Genomic DNA, 25,201 nt, shown 5'->3' on the forward strand with positions numbered 1-25,201 from the left:
TGTGTCCCACTGTTTTAAGATCATTAAGATACCATTAAGAACAGCACATTCTAGATCGATTCACACCAATTCACCTGGAAGAGATGGAGTGGTCAGAGACCACAACACAACTTACAGATATTAGAAATTAAACGAGGAAGAACTACTTCTTGCAGAGGGTGGTGAATTTGTGGAAATCGTTGCCCTATAGTGCGGTGGAATCTAAGTCATTAAATGGTTTCAAGAAGGAGATAGATATATTTCAGATAAGTAAACAGGTTAAAGGGCTATGGGTAACAGGTATGGAGGTAGATTTGAGACCAGGAAGAGATCAGCCATGATCTGATTGAATGGCGGAGCAGGCTCGAAGGGCTGAATTTCCTACTTCTGCTCCTCATTCCTAAGTTCCTATGTTCCTATATTCTTTTTGTATGTAACATAACTGTACAACAAAATAGGGTGCCACATGAATGCAGAGCCAGTGAACTTTGTCCCATTGTCCAGTGTTGCTTTCTCTGGAACAATCTGTCAATTAACAATTTCTCATTAATCTGAAGCAAGCAATTTTACTGCATCACAACACATTAATCTTGATCAGCTAGCAATGTCACACAATCTGTATCGTATTGCTCCAGGCAACCTCTTATTAAAACACCAGACCAGAATAGTCTGTCATAATCTAATTGTATCACATTTATTGGGTGTCAAGAGCATTTTTTCAGTGAAAATTTATGAAAGTACATTAATATTATAAGGGATTAATCCATAGCTAACAGCTGTGGGATTGATACAATAGAGGGCCAGTGTGAGCCCAGTTTTGCATTACTTTAAAAAAGTTAAATCAGGCTAGTTGCTAAAGCCAAACATTTAAGTTCCATTTGGTATCATTTACCTGCTGCAATGTTTAGTAGTTTACAGGCTGTTTCTATCTCCTTGAGAACTTCCCCAACCACCATCGTCTGGACCTGTTCTAGGGATCGTTCTTCTAAGTGGACACTGTTCTGATAGTCCAGCTCTGTGGGCACACACAGCTCCTGACTGTCCACTATCGGGCATTGGTCTGGCTCTTTGTGTGGCTCAGTCTTCAAACCATGGTCAATCTCTGGACGCTCCACCAGCCCCTTAGATAGCCATGCACAGTCTTCAGTTAGCAGCATGTCGAAGTAGGACAAGTAGACAGGCAGTGTCCGTTCAGGGGTTGAGGGGTTACTGGATGGTTCCACCACGGTCCACTCAAGCCCCTTTGGATGGCTGGGTTTCTCCAGATTGGTTAGTAACGCACCCTCAAAGGCAGTCCGGTTCTGCTGCAGCATTGTCAGTCGCCGACCAGCACTGCCCATCACCTCAAGTAAACTCTTCAGGTCTACAGCAAAACAAGAAGAGGCAAATGTTTAATAGCATATTACTGTCCATAGACTGACGACTATTGACTGCCTCACAGCAATACTGTTTATTGAACCCTTTGGGAGGCTGTAAGCTAGAAACAGGGGATTATAGGGTCAGTTGGTCACTTAAATATCCCAGTAACTCCTGAATGGGCTTTAATGAACGTTTTACTCATGGGTCAGTTTGTATTAATGGGTGATCACGTTAAGTGCGGCTGTTAGTCCAAATACAGGATTCAAACTGCAGTTCCTTTCTTCTGCAGTGAAAAGCTCCTGCTTAAACAGACAACATCTGACTTTCTTTTCATGACTTTTAATTAAAAGGGCCCATCTCTTTCTTGCAACGACGCTTTTGCCATTTACCAAGTGAAGAGGATTTAATTCTGCATGACACTGAGAAGAGCAAGAATTAGATATTGAGGTTTACTCCTTCTTAAGCTTCAATGTGTCCTAGTTTTTAAGATTGTTTTGTACTTATTTTATATAATTCGTCTGCACACCCCGACTCAAACGCTTTCGCATCTCAAGTTGGGCCTGCTATAGTGATCAACATGGAAGTAAAACTATCTCTTCAGGCAGTATCCAGAACTCTGGATAGATAGGTGTAGACCACAGTTGGGGGGGGGGGGGGGGGGGGGGGGGCGGCGTGATGTGCAGCAGTCACAGTCTGCTCCTTGACAGATGTATACGGTTCAAATTTGAAAGGAAATTTTCATGTAAAGATTTTATTTAATAGGGTGGTGATGTTAAAATCATAATATTCACTATTTAACACCAGCAGTCTCAAGGTGCTGTTCGAAGAATTGTGAAGCTTTCAATTAGTACAAAAACATTAGTTCCTCGCCCACAGGTAACATATCAGAGAGAGCTCAGGCAGTTGTTCTGTAATTTAAGCACCACGACCCCAAGGTTTTTGCAGAGTCACTGCTGGGTCTTTCATTGTAACGCCATTTTCAAGCCTTTATCCCATTCCTCTCAGATTCAAACTAACTCCTGTCATGGTTACAGTAGAGGATTGGAGGAAGCTGCGAACATCAAGGCCTGCAAACCTTCCCAGTCCCTTCCCTCCCACAGGCGGAATCGTCCAAGAGCCATTTCTTGTTGTGTGAATGCTGACAGTGAGGCTGTGCACGTTATTGTACTGCTATAGGCACCACAGTCAAGTCTGGCCCCATCAAGCATGGATCATTGGATAACAGCAAACAGCAGAAACACTGGTACTTTCTACACACACACACACACACACACTCCCGAAACCATGAGGCATTTGGGACATCCAACTAGCCAATGGCAGAGAACATCTAACCACAGACTTTTTGGTTTGTGTGGCATTGTGCTGCACAGAATGATGCCTTCACCTGTGACCAGCTGATCAAAAAATAATTTTTGTTCTCTTTGTTGGGATTTTGGATTCACACCCCGGCCATGTGCCTTCAAGATATTAAGGTTATAGAAACGTGGACATTATAGCTTCAATGAGACTGCCATCATTGCCAATCCATTTGTGGGAGGGACTGTGCACAGCAGGTCACTCAGTGATCTTTTCACGTTAACCTAGAACAATCTGTTATACTGCACAATATCGTATTGATCTAGGGACAGTCTGTCAAGGAGCACTGCATTACATTTAAACAGGACCCACCAAGAATATGTAGTGACTGAATGTTGTTAAAAAGATATAAATAGTTGAAGGAAATTATTTAATATTTCACAGTCACGAGAATGAATACATTTGAGCCCATCAGGATAATAAAAAAATGGCAAAGGTGAAGCTTGGGGGAACATTTGGGGGCACTTCTTTCCAAGCACTGACACAGGCATGATGGACTGAATAGCCTCCTTCTGTGCTGTATAATTCTTTTACTAACCACTCCAAGCCCTGGAAGCTAGTAATGACTGTTCTGTCTCAACCGAGAGGAGATCAAGGAGATTGAATACACTTAAAGTGACGCTGGAATTTAGGAGGAATCCCAAAATGTTTTGTTTTAATTGATCTTTATTTTATTAACTTCATTCAGACATACTGCTCCGGACAGTTATCTTTGATAAGACTTTGGATGGTAATATACCAATATACCAAGGTAATATACCAAGATTAGGTCTTGTAATGGACAAGAAATTGGCAAAAAGGTCAGAAACAACAGACACAGCTATATGGGATTGGTGGGGAGCACTGAGTGATGTGCCCCAGGCTGTAGAATTGAGACCACTGCCATTTTTCATCAATGGCGTAGATTCAGAAACTGAAGGGAAATGGTCCGCGTAGAAGCTCCGGGGTGGGAATGGTTGAATTCCCGTGCTCCTTTCAGAGTACGAGCTCCCCCACTAGGGGAGGGGGATCTCTAATAATTTCTGTATAAAAGGTCGGCCAGTGAAATACCGACCAGAACAGGAACCCAGTAGGGATCTACCGGACTGTACATATCGTGTTGTAAATAAAACTTTGTTTCTTATTTCACCCGGTGTGGACTCCCAGTGTGCTTATTAAACATCGCCTTTTCAGGAAGAGAGTTCCAAAGCCTCATGACACCCCGCTAAGTGAAAAATGTTTCTCTCTCGTCTCCCTTTTAAATGGGCGACCTCTTATTTTTAATTATTGACTCTAGTTCTAGATTCACCCACAAGAGAGAACATCCTTTCCACATCCACCCACTCAAGACCCCTCAGGATCTTATATGTTCAAAGCAATTTGCCTCTTACTCTTCTAAACTCCAGCAGATACAAGTCTAGCCTGTGCAACCTTTCCACACAAGACAACCTCCCATTCCAGGTTTTAGCCTAGTAAACCTTCTCTGAACTGCTTCCTTAAATAAGGAGGCTGATACTGTACACGGTACTCCAGATGTGATCTCACCAATGCCCTGCAGAATTGAAGCATAACCTCCCTACTGTTGTATTCAATTCCCATCGCAATAATCCTATTAGCTTTCTTAATTACTTGCTGTCCATGCATACCAGCCTTTTGCGTGTCATGCAGTAGGACACCCAGATTCCTCTGCACTTCAGAGCTCTGCAGTGTTTCACCATTTAGATAATATGCTTATTTTGTATTCTTCCTGTCAAAATGAACAATTTTACATTTTCCCACAATGTACTCCATTTGCCAGATTTTTGCCCACTCACTTAACCTATCTATGTCCCTTTGTAGTCTCTTTATAGTCTCCTTACACCCCACCTATCTTTGTGTCAACAGCAAATTGGGCAACCATCCCATCATCCAAGTCATTTGTATAAATTGTAAACATTTGAGGCCCCAGCACTGATCCCTGTAACACACCATTGGATACAATTTGCCAACCTGAAAAAAATCCCAGATATGTCTATTCTGTTTCCTGTTAGCCAGCCAATCTTCTATCCATGTCAATATTTACCCCCTGTAACATGAGCTTTTATTTTCTTCAATAACCTTTGACGTGGCACGGACTTTGGGGGACTCCAAGATGCCACGGGGAAAACCTCTTAGAATTTCACAGGTAAGTGTTTGCACGGCAATTGCTCAGATGTGCTAAATTCCTCTGGGCAATTGTGCTGCACTGGGAAAAGTGTCAAAGCACGTTAAATAGCTAACTTCAGATGGTTACCTCAGGGTTGTTCTATTAGTTATTCTGAGAAGGTTAGAATTATTAAAACCTCTTTTAACTACTAGATGACTATTGTAAAAACCCTGATGTTTGTTCCCACGGAACTTACCCCACCACCTGAACAATCCCTGGGGGTAACATTGGATGAATCCAGTCTTTTCATCATTGAAAGGAGAACTTGAAGGTTGGTGTATAAGAGATGGTTAACAGTATGAAAAAATAAATTTGGAAAATTGCTTTACAAGAATGTGATAAGCTAATATTAGTAAATTTAAGATTGATATAAGAAACTGGTCTGCCCCCTGGGTGCTGCTCAATACATGGATATTCTACTGGAGAGAGTAGTAAGATGCAATAGATTTTCTAGAAGGATTACTCTCACTCTCACTCTCTGATATACCACTGCCTCCAATAAACTACACTCTCTGATATACCACTGCCTCCAATAAACCAGATTCTCTGAAATATCACTGCCTCCAATAAACCACACTCTCTGATATACCACTGCCTCCAATAAACCACACTCTCTGATATACCACTGCCTCCAATAAACTACACTCTCTGATATACCACTGCCTCCAATAAACCAGATTCTCTGAAATATCACTGCCTCCAATAAACCACACTCTCTGATATACCGCTGCCTCCAATCAACCACACTCTCTGATATATCACTGCCTCCAATAAGCCACACTCTCTGATATACCACTGCCTCCAATAAACCACGCTCTCTGATATACCGCTGCCTCCAATCAACCACACTCTCTGATATATCACTGCCTCCAATAAACCACACTCTCTGATATACCGCTGCCTCCAATCAACCACACTCTCTGATATATCACTGACTCCAATAAACCACACTCTCTGATATACCACTGCCTCCAATAAACCACACTTTCTGATATACCACTGCCTCCAATAAACCACACTCTCTGATTTACCACTGCCTCCAATAAACTACACTCTCTGACGTACTACTGCCTCCAATAAACCACTCTCTGATATACCACTGCCTCCAATAAACCACACTCTCTGATGTACTACTGCCTCCAATAAACCACACTCTCTGATATACCACTGCCTCCAATAAACCACACTCTCTGATATACCACTGCCTCCAATAAACCACACTCTCTGATTTACCACTGCCTCCAATAAACCACATTCTCTGATATACCACTGCCTCCAATAAACTACACTCTCTGATATACCACTGCCTCCAATAAACCACACTCTCTGATTTACCCACTGCCTCCAATAAACCACATTCTCTGATATACCACTGCCTCCAATAACCTACACTCTCTGATATACCACTGCCTCCAATAAACTACACTCTCTGATGTACTACTGCCTCCAATAAACTACACTCTCTGATATACCACTGCCTCCAATAAACCACACTCTCTGATATACCACTGCCTCCAATAAGCGACACTCTCTGATATACCACTGCCTCCAATAAACCACACTCTCTGATATACCACTGCCTCCAATAAGCCACACTCTCTGATATACCACTGCCTCGAATAAACCACACTCTCTGATATACCACTGCCTCCAATAAGCCACACTCTCTGATATACCACTGCCTCCAATAAGCCACACTCTCTGATATACCACTGCCTCCAATAAGCCACACTCTCTGATATACCACTGCCTCCAATAAACCACACTCTCTGATATACCACTGCCTCCAATAAACCACACTCTCTGATTTACCACTGCCTCCAATAAACCACACTCTCTGATGTACTACTTCCTCCAATAAACCTCTCTCTGATATACCACTGCCTCCAATAAACCACACTCTCTGATGTACCACTGACTCCAATAAACTACACTCTCTGATATACCACTGCCTCCAATAAGCCACACTCTCTGATATACCACTGCCTCCAATAAACCACACTCTGATTTACCACTGCCTCCAATAAGCCACACTCTCTGATGTACTACTGCCTCCAATAAACCTCTCTCTGATATACCACTGCCTCCAATAAACCACACTCTCTGAAATATCACTATCCAATAAACTACACTCTCTGATATACCACTGCCTCCAATAAACCACACTCTCTGAAATATCACTATCCAATAACCTACACTCTTTGATATACCACTGCCTCCAATAAACTACACTCTCTGATATACAACTGCCTCCAATAAACTACTCTCTGATATACCACTGCCTCCAATAAACCACATTCTCTGATATACTACTGCCTCCAATAAACTACACTCTCTGATATACCACTGCCTCCAATAAACCACATTCTCAGATATACCACTGCCTCCAATAAACCACACTCTCTGATGTACTACTGCCTCCAACAAACTACACTCTCTGATACACCACTGCCTCCAATAAACCACACTCTCTGATATACCACTGCCTCCAATAAACCACACTCTCTGATATACCACTGCCTCCAAGAAACCACAGTCTCTGATATACCACTGCCTCCAATAAACTACACTCTCTGATTTACCACTGCCTCCAATAAACCACACTCTTTGATATACCACTGCCTGCAATAAACCACACTCTCTGATTTACCACTGCCTCCAATAAACCACACTCTCTGATATACCACTGCCTCCAATAAACCACACTCTCTGATATACCACTGCCTCCAATAAACCACAGTCTCTGATGTACTACTGCCTGCAATAAACCACACTCTCTGATATACCACTGCCTCCAATAAACCACACTCTCTGATATACCACTGCCTCCAATAAACCACAGTCTCTGATGTACTACTGCCTGCAATAAACCACACTCTCTGATATACCACTGCCTCCAAAAGCCACACTCACTGATATACCACTGCCTCCAATAAACTACACTCTCTGATATACCACTGCCTCCAATAAACCACAGACTATGATATTTGACAATTACCACAACTTCCCACTTATCACTGTGCCCAGAACAAGACATATGGTTAATGACTACCACGTAAACACAGAAATAATCACTCCCTTAATTACTGGTTAATTAGAAAAGCTTCCATCCTCCTGGCTGTAAAACAAACATAAAGAAGATCTAGACTGAAAAGGATGGGGAATATTTACACAAGTATTGCAAGGGTGGATATTGCCTGGAATTAACACTCAGCTGTTGTTTGATACCCTTTGAGGAATTGATTAAAAAGTATCTCAGTTATATTTTTTCAATAAAACCCAGCAGAGATCTCTAAACTTGGCCATCTCTTTAAAGATTATAGATATTATTCAGGCGCATGGTGCTTGAAAGGGCAGGAGAACTGAGAGAGTAATACTTCTGAAAGGTGGGCTGTCGCTCTTAGTTTGATCTCACAGTGTTGCATCTAACGGGCCATAGTTTCTGCTGCACATGGAGGCAATGTGTTGCTGTGGGGATTTTATTTCCATTATTTGCCCAGGATTGGATTAAGTGATTAGAGGATTTACCCCTGCGGTTTTACTCTTTTAAATCCTGCAGCAGCTTGATGGCTGTCCATTAGTGCAGGACACACTGAAAACTATTCCTATTGGCCCAACAGTAACCAATGAAAAGCAAGATTGTTGTGAACAGAAAGACAATAATAATAAATCTCAATTAGACCACTTCTCCCAGTGTCAAATTGTGTTTAATAAAGTGCTGGGAAGCACCTTGGGATATTTTTACTGCAGTTTCTGCGGCTCTGTTATGGCATTAAGCATTTCATTTCTTGAAGAACAATTTCAGACTGAAACTTAACATTTAACTCAAGAAATTTCTGCTTAGAAGAGATTGGGTGGGATTGGTACCATTGCATGGAGACAATCTAGAAGAATCTGGCATCTTTTCTGCTAACCATAATAAAACATATAAACACACAATAATACACAGTAAAACATAATGTGACATAGAAACACACAATAACACATAGTAAAACATAATCTAATATACAAACACACAATAACACAGTAACACACAATGTAACATACAAACACACAATAGTGCAGTAAATCATAATGTAACATACAAACACAAAATAACACACAGTAACACATAATGTAACATAAAAACACACAATAACGCAGTAAAGTATAATGTAACGGACCAACACACAATAACACAGAGTAAAACATAACGTAACATAAGAAACACACAATAACACAGAGTAAAAATAATGAAACATACAAACACACAATAACACAGAGTAACACATTATGTAATATACAAACACACAATAACACACAATGTAACATGCAAACACACAATAACACAGAGTAAAACATAATGTAGCATACAAACATACAATAACACAGTAACACATAATGAAACATACACACATACAAACACACAATAACACAGTAACACATAATGTAACATACAAACACACAATAACACACAGTAAAATATACTGTATTTTAAAATATAATGTAACACCTAATGAAACATATAAACACACAATGACACAATGTAACATATAAACACATATTAGTACACAGTAATACATAAGATAACATACAACACAGAATAACACATATTAACACACAATGGAACATAGACACACAATAACACACCATAACACGGAATAGAATGTGCAAACACACAATAACACACAGTAACACAATGTAGCATACACACATACAAATAACATAATGGAACATACAAACACACGCTAAGACATATTAAAACATACAGACACACAGTAACACATAATTAAACATGCAATCACACAATAACGCAAAGTAACATATTGTACCCTACAAACACACAATAACACACAGTAACACATAATGAAACAGACAAAAATACAATAACATAGTAGTGAGGTCTTGCTTCATTTGTATAGAAGCTTGGTTACAGCTGGAGTACGATCTGCAGTTTTGGTTCCCTTGCCTCAGAAAGGATATTATTTCCATAGAGGGAGTGCAGCGAAGGTTCACTAGACTTGTTCTGAAGATGGTAGGACTGTCTTGTGAAGAGATATTGGGTGAACTGGGTCTGTATTCTCTAGAGTTTCAAAGAATGAGAAATGATCTTGTTGAAACCTACAAGATACATAAAGGAATAGACAGGGTAGATGCAGGTAGGATGTTTCCCCTGGTTGGGGAGCCTAGATTGAAGTTGTGACCAGGGGACACAATTTCAAAATAAAGGGAAAGTCACTAAGGATTGAAATTAGGAGAGATGTCTTTACACTGAGGGTTGCAAATCTTTGGAATTCTGTACCCCAAAGGGCTGCAGAATCTTAGCCACTAAGTATGTTTATGGTAGAGCTTGATAGATTTCTGATTAGAAATATCATAAAGTTTGGGGTAGTGTGTGTAAAAGGCATTGAAATGTCTGATCAGCCATGGTCGTATTGAATGGCAGAGCAGGATCGATGGGCTGAATGGCCTACTTCTGTTCTTATCCTCCTATGTAATAGATAATGAAACAGGCAAACACATAATAACACAATGTAAAATACAAACACAATAACATGAATAATAAATTTAGGGGCAGCAGGGTAGCATGGTGGTTAGCATAAATGCTTCACAGCTCCAGGGTCCCAGGTTCGATTCCCGGCTGGGTCACTGTCAGTGTGGAGTCTGCACATCCTCCCTCTGTGTGCGTGGGTTTCCTCCGGGTGCTCCGGTTTCCTCCCACAGTCCAAAGATGTGCGGGTTAGGTGGATTGGCCATGCTAAATTGCCCGTAGTGTCCTAATAAATGTAAGGTTAAGGGGGTGGTTGTTGGGTTAGGGGTATAGGGTGGATATGTGGGTTTGAGTAGGGTGATCATGGCTCGGCACAACATTGAGGGCCGAAGGGCCTGTTCTGTGCTGTACTGTTCTATGTAATAACACAATATAACATCCAATATTGCTTTTGCAGTGCAAGGACATTTTGTGATACGAATTATGTCAATGTGCTGCCATAAACCAAGGATTAACTCTATAAAAGATTGCACAGTCCCATTAAATCTTGCCCTCTTCACAGTTGAAGAATATCAGGAATTCTTTTCTGGAGCAGTGGCATCTGAACCTTGAAGTCTAAACACCTAAAAGCCAAAAGAGTATTTATTTTAAAATAGCTTTTTTTTTAAATTAATTTTTCGGGAAGTGGGCATCGCTGGCGAGGCCAACATTTATTGTCCACCCCTAATTAGCACAGTGGTTAGCACTGTTGCTTCACAGTGCCAGGGACCCGAGTTCGATTCCTTGCTGTGAAGCAACTGTGCTAACCACTGCGCTAACATGCTGCGATTAGATGCTATTTGTCAGCCTATGCCTGGATATATCGAGGTCTTGCTGCATTTGAACATGGACTGCTTCAGTGTCTGAGGAGTTGCGAATGGTGCTGAACATTGTGCAATCATCAGCGAACATCCCCATATCTGACCTTATGTTGGAAGGAAGGCCATTGGTAAAGCAACTGAAGATGGTTGGGTTTAGAACACTACCCTGAGGAACTCCTGGAGTGATGGCCTGAGACTGAGTTAACTAACCTGCAACAACCACAACCATCTTCCTTTGTGGTTGGCATGGCTCCAATCAGTAGAGAGTTTCCCATTGACTCCAGTTTAGCTAGGGCTTCTTGGTACCATACTCGGTCAAATGCTGCCTTGATGTCAAGGGCATTCACTATCACCTCACCTATGGCATTCAGCTCTTTTGTCCTTATTTGAACTAAGGCTGTAATGAGGTCAGGACATGAGTGACCCTGGTGGAACCTAAACTGAACATCAGTTAGGAGGTTATTGCTGAGTAATCGATAGCACTGTTGATGACCCGTTCTATCACTTTCCTGATGATTGAGAGCGGACTGATAGGGTGATAATTGACTGGGATTGATTTTCCTGCTTTCTGTGTACATATCTGGGCAATTTTCCACATTGCCAGGTAGATGCCAGTGTTGTAGCTGTACTGGAAAAGCTTGGCTTAGGTCACAGCACATTCTGGAGCACAGGTCTTCAGTACTATTGCTGGAATAATATCAGGGCCCATAGCCTTTGCAGTATCCATTGCCTTGATATCATGGAGGGTGAATCAGATTTGATTAAGACTGGCATATGTGATGGTGGGGAGATCTGGAGGAGACCGAGATGGATCATCCGCTCAGCACTTTTGGCTGAAGATTATTGCAAGTGCCTCAGCCTTGTCTTTTGCACTGATGTGCTGAGCTCCTCAATCATTGAGGATGGGGATTATTGTGGAGCCTCCTCCTCCAGTGAGTTGTTTAATTGTCCACCACCATTCACAGATGGATGGGGCAAGACTGCAGAGCTTAGACCCGATCCGTTGGTTGTGGGATTGCTTATATCTGTCAATTACTTGCTGCTTATGATGTTTGGCACACGCATAGTCCTGTGTTGTAGCTTCACCAGGTTGACACCTCATTTTTCGGTATGAATGGTGTTGCTCCTGGCATGCTCTCCTGCACTCTTCATTGAAGCAGGGTTGATCCCCTGGCTTGGTGGTAATGGTAGAGTGGGTGATATGCAGATTGTGGCTGAGTAGAATTCTGCTGCTGCTGATGGGCAACAGCACTTCATTGATGCCCAGTCTTAAGATGCTGGATCTGTTCTGAATCTATTACATTTCACACAATGGTAGTGCCACGCAACACGATGGATGGTATCCTCAATGTGAAGACGGGACTTCATATCCACAAGGACTGTGCGGTGGTCACTCCTCACGATACTGTCATGGACATGTCTGCGACAGGTAGGTTGGTGAGGATAAAGTCCAGTATGTTTGTCCCTCTTGGTTCTCTCACCACGTGTTGCAGACCCAGTCAAGCAGTTATATCCTTTAGAACTTGGCCAGCTCGGTCAGTAGTAGTGCTACTGAGCCACTCTTGGTGATGGACTTTGAAGCCTCTCACCCAGAGTATATTCTGTGCCCTTGCCACCCTCAGTGTTTACTGCAGGTGCTCCAAGAGAAATGCTGACGATGGACAGTGTGTGATAATCAGCAGGAGGTTTCCTTGCCCATGTTTGACCTGAAGCCATGAGACTTCATGGGGTACAGAGTTGATGTTGAGGACTCCCGGGGCACTCTCTCCTGACTGTATACCCCTGTGCTGCCACCTCTGCTGGGTCTGTCCTGCGATAAGACACATAACCAGGAATGGAGATAGTGTTGTTATCTATAAGGTGTGATCCTGTGATTATGAGTATGTCAAGCTGTTGCTTTTTAAAAACAATTTCCATTTAAGGGGCAATTTAGTGCGGTCAATCCACCTGCCCTGCACGTCTTTGGGTTGTGGGGATGAGACCCATGCAGACACAGGGAGAATGTGCAAAATCCACACAGACAGTGACCCCGGGCTGGGATTGATCCCGGGTACTCAACGACGTTAGGCAGCAATGCTAACCACTGCGCCACCGTGCCGTCCGTCATGCTGTTGCTTGACTAGTCTGTGAGACAACTCTCCCAATTTTGGCACAAGCCCTCAGATGTTAATAAGGAGGACTTTGCAGGGTCAACAGGGCTGGGTTTGGCTGTTGCCTAGGTCGGTGCTGGACGGTCTGCCCAGTTTCATTCCTTTTTATTGAATTTGTAGTAATTTTGATACATTGTAGTGGCTTGCTGGGCCACTTAAGGATCTTGAGACACATGTAGATGAGACTAAGGATAGCAGATTTAATTCCCTAAAGGACATTAGTGACCCAGATGGGGGTTTTTTCAACCACAATTGGATTCAATTTCCACCATCTGCTGTGGCGGGATTTGAACCCAGGTCCCCAGAATTTAACTCTGGACCTCTGGATCGCCAGTCCAGTGACAATGCCAGTCCGCCACCGCCTCCGCCTCCCCCCCTTGAATATTGAAGGTATTCTCCTTTTTGCATAAACAGTGTTAAAGGAATATTTTCCACACCTTTAAAAAGTTCTTCCTTGTTTGTGAAGAGACAAATGACAATTTCATTATGACAATGACTCTTTTTAAAATCTTTTTAATTAATGATTTTAACACGGACACCAGAACCTGGGAGCCAGTGCTAACCATTGTGCCACTGTGTCACCGGTATATCCCCATAACTCATGATTCCCTTACTCATAGAAAATCTATCTGGGTGTTATGGTGGCACAGTGGTTAGCACTACTGCCTCACAGCACCAGGGACCCGGGTTCGATTCCGACCTTGGGTGACTGTGTGAAGTTTCATCATCTGGCCCATTGAGTCTGCACAGATCCTCTGAAAGAGCACACTACCTAGACCCACTCCCCATAACCTCACTCAACCTTTGGACACTAAGGGGCAATTTAGCACAACTAATCCACCCAACCTGCATATCTTTGGACTGTGGGAGGATACCAGAGCATCCAGAGGAAACCCTCGCAGACACTGGGAGATCATGCAAACACCACACAGACAGTGAGCCAAGATCATAATGGAGCCTTGGTCATTGACACTGTGAGATGGCAGTACGAACCACTGTGCCACCCTGCCGTCCCAACGCACTCCCTTTTAAATATTTACATGGTTCCCTGCAGGTGATGACTCAATCTCAGATACCCCCTTCAAATAACATCGCACAGCCAGCAGCTCCCTGTCACAATGGCTTTTCCCTGTCCTAACCTGCAAACGACAGTATCAACTACACAATGGAAAACTGCAATCAATCAAAAAAAAACTTTCTCCAGTGAATGATCCCTGTGAAATAGGATTTCTATGATCCTGTTACCATAGTTTGGAAAGTATTTTATCGAGGTAACCTTCGTGCGTTGGAACTTGCTGCCACATGGAACAGTTGAGGTGTTTAAGAGGAAGTTAGACATGTTTGTGAGGGAGAAACAAAGAGATGGTTATGTTCAGGTGAATTAGGGTGAGAGAAGGCTTGTATGGAGCATAAACAGTGATCTGGACTAGTAGGGTTGAGTGGCCAGTTTTGCAGTGTAATTTCTATATAATTCCATGCATTTAATTCAGCTCCACTCAGCACTGGAAGGCACACTTCAGCCAGCACAGCACTGCATCCTATCACTGTCTCTAAATAATTTCTCCTTGAATAACCCAAACTACAAGCAAAATAACTACTTTTGTTCAAATACTATGACCAGGGCTGTACTCTCAGATCAGACACACAACTATCAAACCTTTTGCTTGACGAGTGTAGGGGTGTGTGGAGTGGATGTTCTCAGTTTGAGAGATTTCAATGCCACATTAACTCGATTGCTCCAAAAGAAAACACCCCAAGAATCAATAAGGTTTTAGCACCAAGTATTTGGAGTAGGGATCAATTATTTTCTTAAACATTAAGCATTAATTGTGTTACCATAACTCCATTGGTAGCACTCTCCCCTCTGTGATTGAAGGTTATAGGTTCAGGTTCCACTCCAGTGGAGTGCAGCACTGTTGGGAGGTGCTTCCAGATAGCTCAACCACAGCCCCTGTCAGCCCTTGGGCTGTCATAATATCCACTCATGTATATAATGAGATGCAGACAGGCAGTGATTGACACACAGGATAACCAGTAAGCACACAACACAGTACAGCCAATCACCAGGCAGGACACTACCACTATAAAGCCAGAGGGCACTAGGTTTCCCGCTCTCTCGGGACCCAGCTACTGAGACAGTACTGAGTCCATGAGCTAGCAAGTGCAAACACCATGTCTGGCCAGGCTACTACAAGGTCACCAGTCAGATCAGTATAGTGTCGACCCACAGCTGAATATGTATAGCAGTTCTACAGTTGAATAAAACAGTGTTGGATCTTCTCCAGTGTTAGACGTCTGTTTGTAACTTCCCTGCATCGAGTGCAGTCCACATCGAACCAACCTGCCTAACACATCACGGGCGAATGTAAAAGATCCCATGGCTCGATTTTGCAGATGAACAGGGCAGTGCTCCCCAGCGTCCTGAGCATGAATTCTCCCTCAAACAATATTACCAAATAAAAACAGACAATCTGCTCATTTTCCTATTGGCATTGCACATATTGTCTGCCATGTTTGCTATACTACACCAGTGATTAAACTTTAAAAATGTACTTAATCAGCTGTGAAGGACGTTGGGACTGCTGGCGGTGTGATGGGTGCCATGTAAATGCAAGTTCTTCATTCCTTTAATCTCACAGCAGAGGCAATGCGGCACCAAGCACTGTCAGAAGATCAGATCTCCTTTCAGCTTTACTGGCCAGTTAAGTGTGTCTGAAGTCCACAGGTGCATGAACCCGTGAATAACAGCATGTCCAATCCAGACAAAAAGAGTGAATGTTTGTGGTCACTTTGCCCTGGATATTTTTACATTTAGTCCAAGAAGAATAAAGCTGCTGAAGCATGAAACAGGTTTACGTTGTAATTCATTACATATTACACCTCACTGCAGAAGGTTATGTAAAGACCAAAATTCCCACATATTTCAAGAACTGTCAACACTGGTTGCAATCTTTTATTTCTTGCCAGCTGAGTAAAGATATATGAGGAAGGTACAATGAACCTAGTGCACAGATAGGTTGATGTGATAAATTGTTACCTAATGACTTGATAAAAGGCTTTTTAATATTAAACTGTATGATCATCTAAAATTCAGGAGACTATGCTCTTAAAGTATTTTGAAAATAGTCGCGCTACTTTGAGTCCAAGATGACAGATGGTCGGAACTTTACAACAGGTGGTCCCCTGTCGTCAATTAAGTAGCCACAGGAATGTATGCATTTTACTGGAGAATTGTGTCTTCTGTTGGACAAGGGAATGAAAATGGGAAAATAATGGGCCTACTTCTCCATTTTTTTGTCATATTCAAAATGGTTGCCAGACATTTCCCGGGTCTAACCAATCACCATTATCAACATACAAGGAGCAGGATCAGGCCCACTCAACCCAACGCACCTGTTCTGACATTCAATCATAGCTGATCTGATTTCAACCTCAACTTCACATTTCCGACTACGACCGAGAACCTTTCATCCCCTTGCTCATCAAGAATTTATCTACCTCTGCCGTAAAAATATTCAACCGCCTTTTGAGGGACAGAGTTCCAAAGATTCATGATCGCTTGAGAGAAAATATTTCTCCTCATCTCCTTCCGAAATTGGGTAACCCTTTATTTTTAAACTGTTGCCCTAGGGATAAATTCTCTCACAAGAGGAAACATCTTCTCATGCCAGTCCAGTCAATCTTCCTCAGCATCTTAAACGTTTCAGTCATGCCCCTCTTACTCTTCTAAACTCCAGCAGATACAAGCCGAGCCTACCCATCCTTTCCTCATAAATCAATCCACCCATTCCTGTTCTTAGTGGAGTAAAACTCCTCTGAACTATTTCCAATGCAATTAAAACCTTCCTTAAATAAGGAGACCAATACTGTACACAATGCTCCAGATGTGGTCTCACCAATGCCCTGCACAACTGAAACACAACCTCACTACTTCTGTAATCAATTCCCTTTGCAATAAACGATAACATTCTATTAACTTTCCTAATTACTTGCTGTTCTTGCACACTAGCCTTTTGCAATTCATGCACTAGGATACCCAGATCCCTCTGCCTCTCAGACCTCTGCAATCTCTCACCACTTAGATAATATGCTGCTTCAGTATTTTCTGACCAAAATGGACAATTTCACAATTTCTCACATTGTACTGATTTTGCCATGTTTTTGCCCGCTCACTTAACCTATCTATATCCCTTGGTAGCCTCCTTGTCTCCTCTTCAGAGATTACTGTCCTACCTATCAGTAAATTTGGCAATCATACCTGTGGTCCCTTCATCCAAGTCATTTGTATAAATTGTAAATTAAAAGTTTGGGGCCCCAGCACTGACTCCTGTGGCACACCACCCGTCACATCCTCCCAATCAGAAAATCATACCCTCTGTTTCCTGTTAGCTAGCCAATCTTCTATCCATGCCAATATGTTATCCCGTACACCTTGAACTTTTAACAATAACCTGTGATTTGGCACCTTATCAAATGCCTTCTGGAAATCTAAGGACAGTACATCCACCAGTAACCCCTTTGTCCACAGCACACGTGACTCCTTGAAAGGTGTCAAATTGATTAAACATGATTTCTCTCACACAAAACCATATTGACTCTGCCTTTTTTCCAAGCACCCTTAGAGTCATACGGTGCGGTCTAACAGAAAGGTTTCTAAGTGTAATTTCATGTGGGTTTGGCTGGGTGTTTCCCACTGGCTCTGTCGCCGTGTTCCCAACGCTTTCAAACCATACTTAGGGTTAGGGTTAGGGTTAGGGCTAATCCTATTCGGGCCCTGGGGAGTTTCTCTCCCGGCTAGCTCATGGTTTGAATTTTTTCCGTCACTGGGGAGCTGAATGCGTTGGTCAGACTGGTCTTCAGATAGCGAGCCACCATTTTGAAAGGGTGCCCCGATCACTAAGGGAGCTTCAGGGTCCCGCACCCGCCCCCCATCTATGGGCAGTGTCACCCCCCACACACATGGGCATCACCCCCCCCCCCCCCCCCCCCAGTAAGGAAACCCTACCATGGGGACACTGAGAGCCCCCCTTTTCAGGCCTTCCCCCTCATCCCTCCTTTCATGGGTCTGGCCCCCCCTCAGGCCCTGGCACTTAACAGTGCCACCCTTGCACCTGTCACCCTGGCAGTGCTCCTGCCAGCCTGGAAGTGCCACTCAGCCACATTGCCAGTACCAGCCTAGCAGGGCCAAGGTGCCTGGGTTCCATGGGAAAGCTGGGATGCCACTCTGACCACCCAGGGCCCTCTGTGGCATGTGAGATCTCCCAGGTGCCGTTCCACCTGGTCCATGTTTGCATGGACCAGTGCTAACTGGTGCCCAGCTGGGTCTCCCTGGAGAGGCTGGTAGATGCCGGGAGCCAGTTAGAACCAGTGTCATCATGCCACATTGGACGGGATACAGATTTCAACGCCTTGTGAGATTTGGTTGGATCTCACAAGGTGTAGCAGCGTCGGAAAACCGGGAAAGGACTATCCCGGCTAACACTCTCCAGCCCAGGCAACATCCTGGTAAATTTCCTCTGCACCCTTTCCAGTGCTATCACATCCCTTCTATAATATGGATTCCAGAGCTGCACACAATACTCTGGCTGTGGCCTAACCAATGGTTTATCCAGTTCCAGCAAACCTCCCTGCTCCGCAACTCCATGCTTCGGCTAATAAAGGCAAGTATACCATATGCCTTCTTAACCACTGTATGCCCCTGCTCTGCTATGTTAAGAGACAATTGTACATGCACATGATCCTCAGTGCTTCCCAGGGTCCTACTGTTTATCATGTATTCACTTGCCTTGTTTGTCCTGCCCAAGTGCATCACCTCACACTTATCCAGATTGAATTCCATTTGCCAATGATCAGCTCATCTGACCAGCTCGTCTATATCCTCCTGTAATCAAAGGCTATCCTCCTCACTATTTACCACCCCACCAATTTTCGTATCTTCCGCAAACTTACCGATCAACTTTCCTACATTAATATCTAAATCATTAATATAAACCACAAACAGCAAGGGCCCCAACACTGATCCCTGCAGGATCCCACTGGATACAGGCTTCCAGTCAGTCGACCTTCGCCACTCAGCCAATTTTGGATCCAATTTGTCAAATTTCCTTGGGTCCCATGGGCTCTGACCTTCGCTATCAGTCTCCCATGTGGGACCTTATCAAAATCCTTGCTGAGGTCCAATTAGACTATGTCAACAGCTCTTCCCTCATCTACACACCTGGTCACCTCTTTGAAAAACTCAGTCAAGTTGGTCAGTCATGACCTCCCCTTAACAAACCCATGCTGACTGTCTGTAATTAATCCCCGCCTCTCCAAATGCAGATTAATTCTGACTTTCAGAATTGCTTCCAATAGTTTCCCCACCATTGAGGTTAGACTGCCTACTCTCCCACTGATACTTCAACCACCTGCCCTGCTTTGTTACTGAAAATTAAGTCCAGGACCGTCACCTCCCTTGTACGCCCTACTACGTACGAGCTTAAAAGTAGTAAAGTAGCAAAAATAGTGTTAACCGCTGTGCCATTGTGCCGCCTATCAAACACCTATCTATTCTAATCCCATTCTCCAGTACTTGTTCCGTAGCCTTGTTTGCTATGGTGTTTCAAGTGCTCATCTAAATGCTTCTTAAATGTTGTGATGGCTGCCGCCTCACAAGTATCCTCTAAATCTCCTGCCCCTTATCTTAAACCTAAGCCCCATGGTTATTGACTCCTCTACTAAGAGGAAACGTTTCTTCCTATCTACCCTAAATATTGTGGGGAATGTGATTCACACCGGATTATAATCTGTATATACATGTGTCTCTATTGTAAGTGCAGTTGCACTACCTGACCACCAGGGGGAGTAGCTCTGGGAATGCTCGAGGATTGTACTGGGCTTCTCCCTTGGCTCCGCCCAGGACTCCTCCTCCTGGAGCTGCTGTATAAAGATCAGTGCCACATGGTCAGCCGGCCAGTTCACCGAAAGTTCAATGGCTAGCAGGCTGGCTCTGTTGTTAGAATATTAAAACCGCTATTCTAATCCTGCAAGCACGTGTCCGTAGAATTGTTGGTTCCAACAACTATATCCTTCAGAATTTTGTACACTTCAATGAGGCCCCCCTTCAACTTTCTCTGCTCTAAGGATAACAACCCCAGCCTATCCCATTTCTCTTCTTAGCTGAAATGCTCCAACTCAGGCAACAATCTGGCCAATCTCCTCTGGACCGTTTCTAGTGCAATCAAATGCTTCCTATAGTGTGCTGACCAGAACTGCACACAGTACTCCATCTGTGGTCTATCGAGCCTTTTACGGAGCTCCATCATAGCCTCCCTGCTCTTATATTCTGTGCCTTGGCTAAAAAAGATAAGTACTCCATATGCTTTCTACACCACGTTATCTACCTGTTCTGCTGCCTTCAGGAATCTATGGATGTTCAATTCTATAACATCTTTAATAACAGCCTCTGACATTTTCCCTGTGACAGATGTTGAGCTGACTGGTCTATAGTTTCCCAGCCTGTCCCCTCCTTTTTTGAATAAAGGTGTTGGGTGGGATTCTCCAATAATGGGGCTATGTCCCCACCTGGAGGGGGCTAGCAGGGCCCCGGAGTGCTCCTCACAGCTCCGGCTGCCGATATGGGGCCCTGCACTTCCGGTTGGGGGTCCGTGCATGCTTACGGTGGTGGCCTGTGTCGGCCGCCCCACGCAACATGGCCGACCCACACCGCGGACCGGCACCAAAAAGATAGGCCCCCCAGATCGTGCCCATGGATTGGTGGTTCCCGATTAATAGCCTGGCCGTTCTGGATGCCCCCCACCCCGGTGAGTGATCCCCCCGCCCCCCGACCAGGGCGGCCGTGGACTGACTCCGCAGGGTGGAACCATGAGAGAACCATGCCGGCGGGAACTCGGCCAGCTGCACGTGGAGAATCGCTGCAGGGGCCTCTTTCAATGGCTCCTGACTGGCGCTGCGTCGATTGTCCACACCCGATTGGCGGCGAATCTCCAGGGACTGGAGAATTGTGGGTGCGGCATCGGACCCGATCTCGGGCTTGATGCCCATTCTCCGCCCATTCTCCGCCCTCGATTTTGGCCTACAGGTTTGGAGAATCCCGCCTGTTATATTTGCCACCTTCCAACCTCATGGAACCTTCCCCGACTCAAGGGAATTTTGTATAATTAAAACCAATTTATCAACTATCTCACTAGCCACTTCTTTTAAGACCCTAGGATGAAGTCCATCAGGATCTGGAGACTTGTCAGCCTACAGATCCAACTATCCTCTCAGTACCATTTTCCTGGTTATTATAATTTTCTAGAGTTTCTCCCTTGTTTCCTTTTCCTGATTTGCAACTATTCCAGGGATGTTACATGCATCCTCTATAGTGAAGACCGATGCAAAATACCTATTCAGTTCATCTGCCATCTCCTTATTTTGTAGCATTAATTCCCCAGAATGACTTTCTATAGGGTCAACGCCCAATTTGCTAACTCTTTTCCTTTATAGTATCTATAAAAATCTTACTTTAACTCTGTCTTTATGTCTTTATATTTATAGCTGGCTACCAATTGCATGGTGTTCTGAAGTGATAAATTTGATAACCTTGTAGGTCTCTTATATTTGTGAGGAAAGGATTGTCAACTCTCCTGATGGCACAGCGAGTAAAACTTGTGCCTGATGTGGGATTGTGCCATTCAGACTATGAAGGCTTGGGTTCAATCCACCGCTGCCTGTACTGAGTCAACTGATCTCAGTCCAGAAAACAGATGAAATTCTTCAGATAACCTCCCTGCCCCTTTGCCACAGCGAAGGAAAGATACCAGCCAGGATTTCAGCTCCTGACCACTATCCAGTGCCTCCAATTGAAAAGTTCACACACGTGGACATCAGCTAGGACAAGCATGAGACTCAGCTGTAATGATTTTCATAGAATATTGTCATTCACTGTCTAAGCTTCTACATGGAGAAAAATCACCTGGGCAAGATGCAAGATAACTCGTCCCAGAGTCATAGGGCAGGATTCTCCGTTTGCCGATTCCAAAATCGGGAAAGGCGTTTGGGTGGAGAATCGGTTCCGATGCCAAAACCACGGTAGGCAGCGATTTGACGCCAAATCGCAATGCTCCAGCACATCGACAGCGGCGTCAATGCATTCCAGAATGGAACCGAATGGAACCGGAATGGAATTAGTGGGCGTGACCTGGGGCAGGATTCTCCCGCAATTGGCGGGACAGCCCGACGCCAGCTCCAAGAGCGGCGCGAACCACTCCGGCATTGAGCGGCCCGGAAATTGCGGAGTCCTCCGCACTTCCAGAGGCTAGGCCGTCGCCAGAGGGGTTGGTGCGTGCCACGCCAACCGGCACCGAAGGCCGTCGTGTTCTGGCGCATGTGCAGAACAGCCAGCTTGTTTTCTGTGCATGCGCAGGGGGTTTCTTCTCTGCGCTGGCCATGGTGGAGGGTGCCATTGGGGCCCGGGGAATTGCTGGGGTGGGGGGGGGGGGGGGGGGGGACCCTGCCAAGGGCGCGCGATCAACGCGGCACGGTCCCCACCCCCGTCCGAAAACTGGAGCCGGAGAATTCGGCAGCCAGCGCTGGAGCAGCGTGGCGGGGTTCACTCCACCCCCCCCCCCCCCCGGTGATTCACCGACCTGGTGGGGGGTCGGAGAATCCCGCCCCTGGTATTCACCGGGGCCTCCACGGTTCTCTGCCTCCGAAGGGCCGAGTTCCCGATGCCGCGGTTCACTTGTGCTTTCAAAAATAGCGAAACTGGCGTGGCAGCTGCTAAGGGAGAGAGAGGGGGTACGGAAAGTGTCCAACATTGCCACAGTTTGCTGACAGTTGTACCGCTGGTCAGGGGACATCTGCCAGGGCCGGGGGGAATAGTGGGAGTGGCCAGGAGGTGTGCTGTGGGTCAGGGTGGACTGGCACAGAACATCATTGCCGCATCCGGCAAGGCAGCCATGCAGCTGTGCACGCCGCTAACCGCCCACTTTGAGCTTAGTGCCACGGGTCGTCTTGGTGCCCCTGGGTGCTCTCTGGCCCCAAACGACCCATCAGCACATTAACAATTGCACCTCCTTTTAATCTTACAGTAATAACATACCATGACTCCATGTTACACATATAATTGCCTTTCTGTGATCTTACTTTGGCCTCTATGTAGAAAAATGTACAGGAGCTTAGTATATTACAGGATTGATTTGAGAATCCATTGGAGGTATCAGGTACGAAAGAGAAAACCTCAGCAGGTCTGGCAGTATCTGTAGGGAGAGAAAAGAGCTAACGTTTCGAGTCCGATGACTCTTTGTCAAAGGAGGTATCAGGTGGCGTTTGGAACACTGTCAGACAAAACATGCAGTTACAACAAGTTGATTTAATTCTTAATCACTTTAAGTAGTGGAATCTATAAAGTGTTATTATCTCATTCCATTCACCCCCTTATCTTTGGCATCGTTTTTTGGGTTATTTTCCCCTGCTCTATCTTATTGACCTCCTGACACTTAAGTCTGAACTTAATAGGTCAGTTTGACAACATTAGTTGCGCCCATGTAATGTGTTTGCTGGTTTGCATCAACACAAAATGTCTTGTGTTTTTCTGAATGTGGAGTCGCATGGAGCACAGTATGGCAAGATATGTGACAGCCTGTCTCGGAGAGAATGTAGTAGGCACACATTGCAAAGTCAAGAACAAAATGTTCAATCCATGATGAACTTTGGCTTAAATGTTTGCAGAGATGGGCCATTTCCTGTCTCAATGAAGCTGACCCAGGATAAAGAGGCCCAGAAGGTGTAAATTCTGCTCCAGGGAGCTGTAACAGGTTAGATGCCAGGCCTGCCACCTCCAGAACGGGTGAGGAGGCTGCCAGGGTGCAGAGGCTGACTCAGCGGAAGGCCTGCCTCTGTGCACTTGGTTAAGTTTATTTCTAAAAATGAGCAAAACACTAAATAGCCCACCATCCCTCACCCCTCATCCTTCACCCTCCCACACTCCCAACAATTCATGCTAACCCATGTCACCATGTGCCCTTTGACCAACCCCCATTTTCCCCTCATACCCCAATGCCACCTTATGCCCCATACCTATCCTGTAAGGCCTGTCATAACCCCCATGCTAACCCACACTTTCCCACTCATGTCCATGGCCCTTTATAACCCCTATGTTGACTCAGTGCCAATTCATCCCAACCTATGTCCCCCCCGCTACCCTTTGCCCTTAACCTCTCTGTGCCATCTCACCTAGTATCCACCATGGGCAAACCTCAGAAACCAGGCTGACATAAAATAATGTGTCTATGGATGATGTTGCTATTTAAAAAAGACGCTCTCTGTGATAAAAAAAATCAATACTTTAAAATTCCTTCAACTAATCTATTATGAAAACAATACTTTTATTCAATAACCACTTGGATCTATCATCAACTGTTCGTTTAATAGACAACACATTATGATAATGTTAGGTTGTAAAATCAGCAACATAAATCTTATAATGAGAACCCTTAGGCTTACGTCAACTGACAGAATGAAATATCAAGCTTGGACTTTGTTTTTAAAAGCCACATTTTTTGTAAATTTAAAGCCCAGCAGAGTTAAATCCCCTGACAGCTTTGACAGTTCCAATGAGTTTTGACAGTTGTTTGAGAGCTTTGACAGCTTGACAATTATTTAACAGATTTGGTAGCAATTTGACAGCTGGGACAGTTCCAATGTATTTACACACAATCATATCTACTTTTAATGATCACAAAGACTTTACCCCACAGGATTCCTTACCTCTCTCAGAGTGTGCCTTACCTCTCCCAAAGTTATCCTGAAACCATATACAAAAGCGACCTTAACACTCTAAAGCGTATCCTGGTTATACAATATGAATTGACAAGGTTCA

General features: G+C 44.3%; 1 protein-coding gene across 7 annotated transcripts in view; it reads right to left on the minus strand.

Moving 5' to 3' along the window:
- LOC119978443 (SAM pointed domain-containing Ets transcription factor) overlaps window positions 1-25,201 on the minus strand; it is a 110,202-nt gene that overhangs the window by 44,357 nt on the left and 40,644 nt on the right. For 6 of the 7 annotated variants that reach the window (XM_038820090.1, XM_038820088.1, XM_038820089.1 and 3 more), the window contains one exon: window positions 872-1,342. In XM_038820090.1, coding sequence (XP_038676018.1) covers window positions 872-1,319 — 448 coding nt within the window. In that variant the 5' untranslated portion in view covers window positions 1,320-1,342. Of the gene's footprint in view, window positions 1-871; window positions 1,343-5,054; window positions 5,304-25,201 lie in introns of those variants that run through there. The other variant, XM_038820092.1, reaches the window with a different exon arrangement.

This window comes from Scyliorhinus canicula, chromosome 15, assembly GCF_902713615.1.
Source record: "Scyliorhinus canicula chromosome 15, sScyCan1.1, whole genome shotgun sequence".
Classification (NCBI taxonomy): Eukaryota; Metazoa; Chordata; class Chondrichthyes; order Carcharhiniformes; family Scyliorhinidae; genus Scyliorhinus; species Scyliorhinus canicula.